The following is a 12318-nucleotide window of genomic DNA, read 5'->3' on the forward strand; positions in this document are numbered from 1 at the left end:
TCAGACAAAATGTCACTGCATGTCCACCCACTGAAACACATGCTCACTTACTGGCCTTCCTCTGACACTGATGTATTCTCCAGCCATCCACTTGCTATATTTGAGATACTTGCTTCCAAATAGCATCATCTATTCTCTAATGATCTTTCTAACACAAATGCCATTTAGATAGATAAATTATTTTCTAACCATGCTGTGATAAGTCTACCCTATTTTCTCCCAGCTCTTCTTGTTAAGGACAGGTAAATAAGAGTATTTACAAATCGCTCCAGTCTAAGCACCACGAGCTGCAGTTCACAATGAATAAATGGCAGAAATGACAGCAGCAGATCAGCATTGTTTCTCCTCCCACATGACTGTCCTTCAGCTACGTAATGATCAATAGTTTTTGAGATCTCATTTTGGGAATGTTGGCAGTGCTGAATACTGCATCAGTGTCAAAACTGAAATTGGCAGGATCCTTTGCTTCCTCCCAGCTCAGCTGTAGTGGCTAAAGGGCTCCTGCCTAATCACATAAATATGTTTCTGTGCAAATTACAAAGCTGCCTGTTAGTCAAATCTCAGAAAATCCCAAGGGATCTTGGAATTTTGAGGAGACATCTCTCAGTGATTTTAGCACAGTAGGAACAAGCAAACTGTTTTATTACAATGAAGATATGTTCCTGAAACATCTGCCCAGGAGCAATTTGTAAGTGAATTGAAGATGGACCTCCAAGAATTCAGCTCACCTGTGATGCTATTCCAGTGCCAGCCAGCAGTCATTTTTCAATTAAAGCTACAAAATATTTCCTTTACATTGAATAAGGTCCATAAATGCTGTCATTTTAGGAGGACCCACATGATGCCCAAATTCTACTAATTATTTTAGGCAAGGTATAATTTATTCAATATCTTCCAAAGGAAATACTGAATTCTGAAGTGATGTTTATACATTGCTTCCCTTTAGACATCAATCTGTCTTTTTTAACTGGCAAAGAAATTAAAACCATTGAATAATCTGAACACATTTCATTTACACCCAAAGTGAAATAATTCCTTCAACATTGACTCATTCTGATATTAATTTCAACTTTAACCTTTCCTCAAGACACATGGAACCAAACCATTTAAATACAGAAGCAGGCACTGTTTAGAATTTACTGCAGGTGACTAATTTTATTTTCTTTAGAAATTAAGAATAAGACTACACAGATGAGTACACTATTTAGCTTGCTAAACACTCTCAACAGCTTACATCTTATTTCATGGTTTGGACTTGTTTGTTTTCTAAACAGCAAATTCCATAGTACTGAATAGGACATTTATGGACAGCCTGCACTCAGTGGCAGTGCTTTAAAAAACAATCCAGATTTGGCACCTTTGCTAGTCAGTTTCCAAACAATTAAAAAATGATCATATTAATGAGCATTCCCTAAGTCTGTTGATGATTTTAACTCTAGCACAAGGCCTTTCTGACCTGCATATGCCAATCTTTTTGCCCCCAACTCTGCACTTGTGGTTTCCATAGGACAGCACACTTAAAGCATGAGAACACTTCATCTTTAAGTCACTGTAGGAAATCAAAATTGAACTCACAAGCACTGCTATGTTTTGAAAAATCCAAGCCTTTTGCTGTGCTGCTGGGTGCACACATCCCATAGTAGCTAACACATCCCATTCAGTAGCTAAGCTCCTGAATCCATGGGGAATTGCAGCAGCTGGGATATAGAACTCTAGATCAAGCAGAAGGCACTTTTCAGAGTACTTTTATTTAGAGAAGTCTCCATTGTCATTAACAGCTTTTGTTCAATCTCACCGTATCCCATCCCAAAGAGATGGGAAGAAAAAATTTAATATGTGGCTATTCAAACTTTGAGGAAAGCATAAGGATTTGAAAGGCAGTGCTATAAAGATAATTACAGTTAAATTAGTGTCAAATTATTTTATACAAATGCTATGTTGTATTCACAAACAACACCCACGTTCTCAGAAACTCAGCACAACATTAGATATATTGAAACCTCACATCTATTCCACCCTTTCAGGCTACAATGATATCTACAAACTCAGAATAATTCTTGGACTAAAAAAAGTAGCACAAATATAAAACATGTCATGCAGCAGAGTCAAAAAAACCCCACAGATGTAAAATCTCAGATCCCTCAGTTTCAAGGGAATAAAGAACACATAATTGGGGTAGCTTTGCATTTCTTAGTAGCCACTAATTTAAAACAGGAATAAAACCACTCTACATTCTACACTGTGTAGCAGCGGAAGGCGGCCTGGAAATTCACTTATATATTAAGGGCAACTTAAAATTAAGCTGCTTCAAGGTCCAAAAAAATTATGTCAATTGTCTTCTAGGAAAAAAATATTTTAAGATAAAAAATATTATTGGCATCTACTCTGACCCCTTGAGTCTACAGGCAAGACTATTGCACAGTAATTACTATTTTATATCCTTAATTTGCAGTTGGCTTTTTTATCTTTTCTGTTTTAAACAAGAAACCATCTTCATTGAGAGACCATTTAACATCACATTGTGGAACTATGCAACAGAAATCAATTACAAGTACCTGTAGAGTTAATCATCAGCACACCTGAAAGAAGTTATATTTTCTAATTCTGGTGAACATCAGTTCATGAAAGTAAAGAAATATTTCCAGCAGAACCAGATGCCTGACTTGCAAATCTGATTCCAACAGTTCTTCACTACAGCTCTGAAGAAAGTAGAAATTCCCGAACAGTGGGCAAAAGTCAAACCTAAGCAGTACCTTTAATTGGCAATTTAAGAAGGTAAAATAGAAATGGGTTTTTGTGAAATTTAACTCAATGACTACCTTTGTCAGAGCAAATATAATTTATAGGGTACTCATCTGCTCTCCTTTCTCCAATTACTTATTAATCAGAAAATTACTTACCCAGAAAATGGTCTCCTGTAGTAGGAAGCTGAACAGGTTTAATGTATAATTTATATATGGAAATGTAGGTGTCAACACTGTGACAAATCATCAGATAAATATTTTTGCAAGAATTTAAGAATTTTCTGTATCTGTCTCCCTCAAAGAATGAGCATGATACAGATTATCTCAGTGATATGATGTTGTTTTGGTATGTGAAGCTGAACTGCATTTTTAAGTTTTTCTCAGCTACAAATCAATCAAAATGAACAAGACTTTTGTGCTGTATGGGAGAAGTCCTCTCAAGAGGGCCATTCACAGTGAGAGCACTAACATGAAAAAACTAAAAATTAAACGTCCATCTTGCAATCTCTGAGGGGTCATTTTCAATTCCTACTATGGCTGACTAGGGTGTTCTGGACATTCCCCCCTAATTTTAAGGCTACTGTTGTAGCTTAGTCCAGTTATTCCATGCAGGTCTGTGCTTCAAGTGAGTCTTGGAAGATAGTTTTGCTTTGAAGCACTGTTCTAATAATTGTCATTGAATTGATAACTATCTAGGGGCACTTTGTAAGGTTCAGAAGCTCTAGATATTTCAAGTCTGACAACTGAATCCAACGTCTCTGTATTGGGGTGTTTCTACCATGGGTGTGTTCAAATAAGCAGTATTTGAAATGCTGATTGCAGTCCCATAACCAATACAGAGCTTTCTCAAAATCAGCTACCAGAAGTTATTAGAAACATTGAACATTCAAGCTTTAATAGATTTAACGATATGATAAGATCTTTGGCAGGGAAATGAGTGGTTTACGTATCTCTGTGACATCTCCTTGTTGAGTGAGGAATCACTGTTACATTTCCAAGATGAAAAGGTTTTCTATCATACACCAGCCTAACAGCTTCATCCTACGAATGGGAGAAAGAGCTGGAAAGGCACTTACTCAGAGAAAAGAGCAAAGAATTAAGTATTTCTGTTTATTTGAAACCATGTGGACCCAAGGCCAGTCAGTTGGAAAAGACATTTGGAGAAGTTATTTTCTGATGTTTCTTCCATCATTGTCCTATTCACTTTTCAAGTCAACACACACATTCTGCATTCACAGCAGCCTAGGGGAGGAGCTCCATATTTTAACTACATATTGTATGCAAACACAATTCTGGTTTCTTCTCTTTGGTTTTGGTTGTTGGCTTGCCACACTATTATCCCATTCTCTAGACATAATCTCTTGAAGACTATTTACTAATACAGTTGGAAATTTAGTCTCATATAGTATGGCTCTTTAGGTATTACATTTATTCACAAAGAGCCCTTTATAACAAGCTCAATTTCACAAAATTATTTCCTACTACAGCCAGATGGAAATATTCAATGCTAAGTCAAGAAACTGCATCAGCACAGGCTTTTGCCTGACCTAGAGTGAGGGGTCAGGAGAAACTTGGTCATGATACATCAGTTACCACTGACAGAACATCAGCAGTGACTCCTGACTGAAATAGGCACTTCAAAACATTTCCCCTTACTCCATCACTAGAATACTCCCAAAACAAAGGACCAGACTGGAGATACAAGGAGCAGGAACATGTTGCTTTTGCAGTCCCAGACTGTCATTTTGCCCATGAGGACAGCTGGCACTCAGCCTTGCAATCTCTTCCAGATGCCTGCTGCACCACAGCCGGTGGCAAGCCCACCATCCCCAGCTCTGAAGTATAGAAGGAGGTCAGAAATCTTACTCTGGTTGCGCCTTGCTGTCTTTCTCAGCACAGCCTCCTCCATTCGGGCTTTTTCTTCCCTTTCCCTCCAGCGCCTCAGCTGCTCTTCTCTCATCTTGTAGAATAAGATCTGCTTTTGTTCTTCATTCAGCTCTGCCAGGAGCTCAGGGTCAATATACATATCACGCAAAATTTGCTGCAGCATGACGACTCCAAAAAAATTAAAATTATAAGGAAAAACAAAAGAGAGAAACCTGCTTCAAATTATACCCACTACAGTGACAAAAGCCCACTGATGGCACTCCAGAAAGAAAACTGCAGCAAAGGAGCTCTCCCAACACCTGCCTGCCCAGGAGAGGCTTGATTCCTGCTCTGACCCTTTTGGTGCAGGCATATTCTGCTCCTTGTCTTGACAGAGACAGAGTTCTTTTCTTATCTCATCCTCCAAATGTAGGGACAGGTGTCAAGTGAATGTAAGAAAAATGAACAGAAAAGGCTAGGGAAAAAACATAAAATGAAAAGGCTGGGAGAAAAAAGTAAAAGTCACTTGAGTGCTCCTGACTGCAAGCCAGTAAAAATAAGGGATTCTTGATTGAACCCAGCAGCTTTGCTCCCTTGAGCAGAAGAAAATCCAACATAGAGAGTTTCAGAGTTTCAGGTCAAGCAGTTCCCTTCAGCAGCAATACACTCCCAAGGGTGTGAGCGTTGCCCAGGGGTTTAAAGTGATGTCATGGTTAAAGGTATCACCTACACCAACAATATCCATGTCACTTTGGGAACTGATCTCTCCTGATAAGAGAGGAGTTTGCATATTATTTCTCAGTCTAGCCTGTTAACCAGTCTCAACAGAGTAAGGCATGTTAGAGGTCATAGTTACCTGGTGTTGACAAATACTGTCATGCAGTAAATTGACTAAAATGCTTATAAAATTAAAAGCAGATGTTACAAAAGCCACAAGAATCTTGTTATCACTTTATAAATAAATCAATATGAATTAAACAAGACTAAGTTCTCAGCAATTCACGCAGGCTATGCAAGCCCTGATGTTAATTCATTTTCCACTTGGTGACTGGAGAAAGTTACAGTGCTGCTCTTCCAGGAGATTATAGCTCTTTACTATGTAAGAGTTTTATCAAAATCAGCAAAAATAATATTTCAGCACTAGGGCCAGCCACTTACTTAGGTAAAAAACCCAAACCAACCCAAAGCCTAACACACTAAAAAGCAAACCCTCTGGATTAGGGATCGTGTTTTCCCTGGGCAGGGGCTCAGCTCCTCTGGTGAGGGAGGGCACACGTGGAAGGGGGCTGCCTTGGGAGACAAACCAAAGTGTGGCCATCCAGAGGCACAACTAAACAGAGATCACATCAGCAGGCTGAGCCACATCCCACTGCTTGATTTTTACACAAGAAGGAAGAGAAAGAGCAGGCCTATGTCTCCTCACGAGAAACCTGCTTTATAAATAAGGAGCTATCAAGCTCCTACATGACTTCCATGACCTCATATTCAAAAACATCCTGCTAATGTACCTACACATCCTTCTTTTGAGAAATGTAAAATACTATTGGCCTAATTTAGGTGGAAAATCAAAGCAATATAAACTAAAATTCCGATGAAGACATTTTTATCACCTGGAAACAAAATGCCAAAGATGCTGGAATGATGCCTTCAGCTGAAACAGGATTTCATAATCCATCGTGTATGGGCTGTAATGAGTGTAGTCCACATGCTACTCTGCAATTCAGGATTGGTCTTATGCACAGATTTTGTCTCCTAAAACAAAATGCTTTTATTATTACTGTTATTTTTTAAGAAATACAGCTTGGCAAGAAAAAACCCAGAGTAAGAAAGATTTTGTTATGCTTCTCTATTTTACTTAGGTATAAAATGGAGAGACCCTAAGGGGGTTGGCTTTTGTTTCTCTGCTTCTATTCAATTATATTAGAGCTGTGCCTCCACATTTTGGCACTAATTGAAAAAGACTCGCCTTTGCAAAGGCTTCAGGGAAAGCAGTTTCACTGTTTTACTCATTTGTCATCATTCTTATTTTATTTTGCTTGACTTCACAGACCAGAAATTAAATCCTGATCAGAAGCTATCACGGTGCAGAGAACAAACTCTTTATCATGGATTATGTGTATTTGAGCATGACAAGTAGCACCATCTCTGAACAGCATTCAGCTGCAGAAGTAGCTCAGGATGGAGATACAAGACACAAAACAGAATGCAAACAAATACTCAGGCAACTACTCATAATGTTCAATGAGCAACCACACAAGAAAAAAAGCAAGAGCAAAGAGATCAAATGACAATTCACAAACAACCTATTGCCTGAAGATTATTCACCAAAAATATTTGAGGATGGTAACCAAATGATCATGTGGAATTAATCTGTGTGGGAATTATTTTTTCTTTAACAAAATAAAAAGTTATATGTAGAAGTGCTATCATCTAATCACAGGAGCGAATCTGATCAACTTCCTTGTCACAGATTCTCTTTGAGTTGCAGCAATCCCAAAATAAAAAACTGGAAATACAAAGGAGAGGTAAGAAAGATAAAGAAACATCCCACCTGATGTAAGCCAACATCCAACAGAAGTAGAGACAAACTCCATAAATTTTGCCATTAATTTTTAACCTATTAGACACTGATTCTCATTGCAGTTCATGTTTCCACAAACATTCCAAAAACATAGATGGAATTATCATCAACAAATTATCATGATCTCTCCTGATTGCTCAGAAAATTAGTCAAATTTATGAGATCCAAAATAACCTTGAAGAAACACCAAACCTACTATAACAACTCTTGCTCTTTCTAGGATTATCTCATATTTTGTAAAGTGATGAGCTTTGCAACTCCAACCAACATAGAGTCAGAAAATTCAGGGATAGGAAATAACAGACAAAACAAAAATTAAAACTTTTACTGCAAAACAATTATTCTCTTTCTTCCCTTCCTTTCCCAGGCCCAAATATTATATGGATTAATTAATGACTGAGAAGAGCAGGGAAATTTGTACTAAGGATGCCTGCTTCCTGATTATGGCCATCCATTATCTTTCCAGCCTTCCTGAGAAGTATTTTGAATAGTTCAGGAAGACAATGAACTCTCCATTTCTTTGGTTACCCCTATTTCAACAGCTAAGCTAAGCTAAAATCATTACAGAAACATTAAAACTCAATAGCCTATCCACAAAATAAAAGTGACTATTAATGGAGTTCTTTGTTGGCAGTCGCTGCCTTACAATAATTGCCACACAACTTGATGCTCTAATTAGTAGCAGTCTCTGCAAGGAGGCCAGAGCTGCTTAAAATTTAAGCTTGGAGTTTCCTTTAATCTTAAATGCCATCTTCTGGGACTAGACACACTCTGAGCCACCTCTGGTGTAGCATTTTTCTGGCTAAGCACTCCTCAACCCTGCCACTAGAATCTATCTGCTGGGGGAAGGGGAGGGAGGGAGAGGAAAAGGTACAGAAAACCATTTTCATTTAATTTTTTAACAAAAGGGGAAGTCTTTTATTGGCTAGGGTCTTCAACCATTTTCCTCTGACTATTTGCATCTTCCAGTCCCTGAACTGAACAGCTCACTGGCAATGCTGATTATTGCTGAGCCAGCTTTGCATTTTATGACACAGCCATATAATCTACTCTAGCCATATAATTTACATAAAAATACTGTGCTATAACATACACATTCAGGGAAAGAGAAGGTTGTAATGCATCTCTCTCCTTAAAGAAAGATTAATATTATTAAGAAAATATTAATCTAAAAAATATTTTCTTAATATGATTAAGAAAAAAACCCAGTAAAGAAAAAAAGTGGCAATCATGTTTTTCAGACTCTGAACTCCATCGTCTTAATCAGTTTCTTGTGGTTTTTGTCTTTATATTTTTCATTTTTAAAGAGGAAGAAGCATGCAGTATCTTAATTTTTCATGTCCTGCTGTGTCAGCATCAAAAGAAGAACAGTAGAACCTGGAACCAAATGGTGCCAGAGGGAGCTGACCATGTAAAGGGGAAAGGTAAAATTAACATTTGGGCGAGGTCTCCAAAATCCTACAAATCTGTCATTACAAAAGCAAATGTGCTTTGGCATTCCCCATGAACTAGCCTTATGTCTGATTTGAAGTTGCTATTAATTAAAAGCTAGAAAAAACCAAAACCAATTGAGAACCATCCCTTCCCCACCTCCTCTAACACAGATGGGCACAACAAAACATGCCTGGTTTTACTTCATTTCCATAGTCAAGTCTGTGGCTCCCTCTAAGGGCTGAAATGAGTTTCTCAGCAGCACAATCTGCAGCTGGGTCAGAATGATTGTTTCTCTGAAGCAGCTATTCCATTACAAAGTACCACATAAAGCAAAAATGAGAGCATGTTTTTCCAGACCTTCCTTTTCAATAGAGCTCTAGCATCAGTAAACCAGACTGCAGCATGTTTTGGAACATGGGCAGGCTTTGCATGCTCATCATCTTCTCTGTACTCATTCAAGTTTGCTATTTCTATAAGGCACTGTGTTAACTACAAAGAAAAGTAAAATTTAAAAAAATGAGATATGTAGAGCAAAATAAGAATTAAATAGATAGATTAAAACCTCATCTTAATGAAATGAAATGCAGCAAGAAAGCTACAAACCAATCCATGAGAAAATACATCTTATGCTGTCAGTCTTACAGCTCAAGTGAAACAATGTTAACTGGGGATTTTAATGATGCAATGAAGATTTACAGTGGCAGGAGTCTCATCAGATAGATGGGTTTTGCTTGGTTTTATTTTAATTCAAATCTGTTATTCCTCAGTCCCACACAGAAATCAGACAATCACAATTACAGAGAGCACTGACCATAGGGAAAGCAGTATTTGCAGTCCAGGGCTGCAGAGAGTAGAGCCATCTGTCATTACTCCAGTCTCCCAAGGTTAGTTTTTTACTCTGCAACACTACCTGCCCTTCAGAAGAAGACCCATCAGTGATTATTTTTGCCTGGCACTGTGGCAATCCTACCCAGCAAGATTACTTTAGGGCTATCCCTTTGTGTTCTGTGCCACAGCTGTCACACACACAATTACACTAGAGCCTGTGATGCCTTCAAGGTTCAGCACAATTTATTAGAGATTTGGGGACCTGAGTGGAAAGGACAGCCCTCCGATTTTTCTTGAAGTTAATAATAGATATTCCAAATTCTGACCTGCATTACAAAGGTCTGAGATGTAGAACAATATATACTTGATGTTTATTGCTACTAATACACTAACGATAGCAAGACATAGCAAAGAGCTGGCAAGTTCCATCATAATTTTTCAAATAGAGAATAAAGCAGCCACAACTAAAATAATTCAGAGTGAAAGACAGTAAGGTAAACCAAACAGAAAAAAAAGCCAAGGTTCCTTGACAGAGTTCATCTGAGAAAACATGGTAAAAAGGCTACAACCAGTGCTTCCTAAGCCAGCCACTGAAGAGACTTTGCAGAGGAAGGGCAGAAGATGATGACAGAACACTCCCATACACTGCAGTTAACTGGAACAGAGCTCTTCACCAACCTCTCCCAGGGATTGTGCTGTCTAATTCAATTGGTGTATTTCTCATTGACAAAACAGTAATCAAGCTCTTCAGGTTGGGCTCTCAGCTACAAATGGGGTGACAGGCAGCAGGCTCTATTTGGGATGCAATTACAGCTCACTAAGTGTCTGTAGGGATCTAACCTTATCAGATTAAAAGACACACTGGTAACAGCCTCCAAGGACTTTCTTTGTTCAAAAAGATATGCAGAATGCACTGCCTCCTGCTCTCCTATTTACACTTCCTTGCTCACATCAGGACATTATATTTCACTGTACAGAACACAGCCTGTGCTTACACTGCACACTGCAGGCCAACTTTGTGCTGGGTAAGTACTAAATACATCAGTCCATCTGTTTCTCAGCAGAAGTCTCCAATGGAGACTGAAGGAGGCCATCCATGACCCTTCAAAGCAGAAATGGTTGCCTTTCAACTCTGGAGTGATAGGCTTTTCTTAAGGGTCTATACACCTTTTCTTCTTATTGATTTACCTCTATCTGATCTTTATAAAGATCTGTTAACCAAAGATGCAGACAACTGTGTAAATGCAGACAACTGTGTAAAGGATATTGCTGTGGTCTGCTCTTCTTTCCCTGCCCCTCAGCACACACCTTTCCAGACCCAGCTGTCTGCATAGCAACAGCACACTTCAAGCAGGAATTCAGTATTCTCCTTCATATTTGTGTATCCACAAAGCCCAAAGAGACCTTTGAATCCCATGACCTAATTGCTACATGAAATTATTCCAGCATTTGGTATGTTTTCAGTGAAGTTCATTACAATAAGCTACCCAAGAGATATCATGCTCTACATTATGCAAGTTTCTTCTCTCAGATATATATTAACTTATGAAAATGCTCAGTAAGTTCACTTTTTTCCATCTCACTATAAGTGCATCAGAACATATCATGTAAGAGCTAATTTTCTTTAATATACTCCCTGGTACTATTCAGCTGCATTATACATAATGCAGCAGTCATAGCATATCAACTTCACATCATATCAGGCACTGCATTATGGCAGCTGAATTGATTACTTGTGTAATTGAAGGGCACCAATAGGAAAATTTTTAATCATCTAAGTGACTCATCAGCTTTACATACAAAATGTCCTGCTCTAGTGGCACCATACAAGTGACTTTCAGCCCATAGCATTTTAAGCCACTTCTTATTCTTATCATCTTTGTTGGCAGTACAATCCTACAGATTTACAAAAGGCAGAGCATAAACTGAATGTTGACTATAAACTATTTCTTTTGACTATCAGACTCCTGTTTGCAAGACCTAATAAAAATCCAGCCAGACAAAAGTAGTTTAGTTTCTGATGGGAGTTTTTGTGGGTCTGTTTTTGTTCTGTTGTTCTTTTTTTTAATTGTAATATTTCACTCACCGTAAGAAGCCAGCCTTTTCTTTGTCTTCAAGGGGCAGATGGAAAAATCCACAAACACTTTATATTGTTCTATTATATTGTTCTTTTATTTTCAGCTTCACTTGCTACCCACCTCCTAAGGTGGCAAAACCTCTGCTGCAAAAAAGTGCCTAACTTGCTGCTGCAGATCACATTCAGCACTTTCCATGTCTTGACACTGAGGTGCTGTTCAAAATTTTAAAAAGCAGTACCTAAAGGATTTTGAAAATCCTTCCCTTTTACTTGAAGTCCTATTAAGACCTTCACCATTGCTGTCACATACCATGGAACAAAGAGTAGCTCAGGACATTGCTGAAACTTACTTGATTTTTTTAACTCTAATCATCCTCACAGTTTCAAACCACAAAACCTGGATTAAGCCTACTGGCTCATTTTCACAATACAAGCCTGCATAGCTTTAGCATTCATGTCTGTGCTCCATTCACCTGACAGAAAATACCATTTTCAAAGCTATTTGCAAAATTATGACAGATCCAGGTTTCACAAAAGGGATGTGTCCCTATCAATCCCTTATGTCAGACTTATGAAGTAATAGCAGCTCTACTTCATTCTCTCTGCCCCTGTCCTATCCTCAGTCATGAGAGTCACCTCCTCATTCTTTTCCAACAGTACCATGCACTGCATTTCTCCAGGTTTTATTTTCTCCTAAGTTTCTTCTTTCTATATTTCTACTGTTGCTTCCTGCACTAAGCCTGTGGCCACTGTCAGAAGCTCCTGCCCGAGAAGGATGACCAGCTCAA

The 12318-nt window shown here is 38.4% G+C and overlaps 1 protein-coding gene across 2 annotated transcripts in view; it reads right to left on the reverse strand.

Moving 5' to 3' along the window:
• SH2D4B (SH2 domain containing 4B) overlaps positions 1–12318 on the reverse strand; it is a 65788-nt gene that overhangs the window by 52565 nt on the left and 905 nt on the right. The window contains exon 2 of one of the 2 annotated variants that reach the window (XM_068197294.1): positions 4611–4799. The exons of the other annotated variant lie outside the window; for it this stretch is intronic. Coding sequence (XP_068053395.1) covers positions 4611–4799 — 189 coding nt within the window. The remainder of the gene's footprint in view (positions 1–4610; positions 4800–12318) is intronic. 2 annotated transcript variants of the gene reach the window in all.

Source organism: Anomalospiza imberbis, chromosome 8, assembly GCF_031753505.1.
Source record: "Anomalospiza imberbis isolate Cuckoo-Finch-1a 21T00152 chromosome 8, ASM3175350v1, whole genome shotgun sequence".
In the NCBI taxonomy this organism is placed as follows: Eukaryota; Metazoa; Chordata; class Aves; order Passeriformes; family Viduidae; genus Anomalospiza; species Anomalospiza imberbis.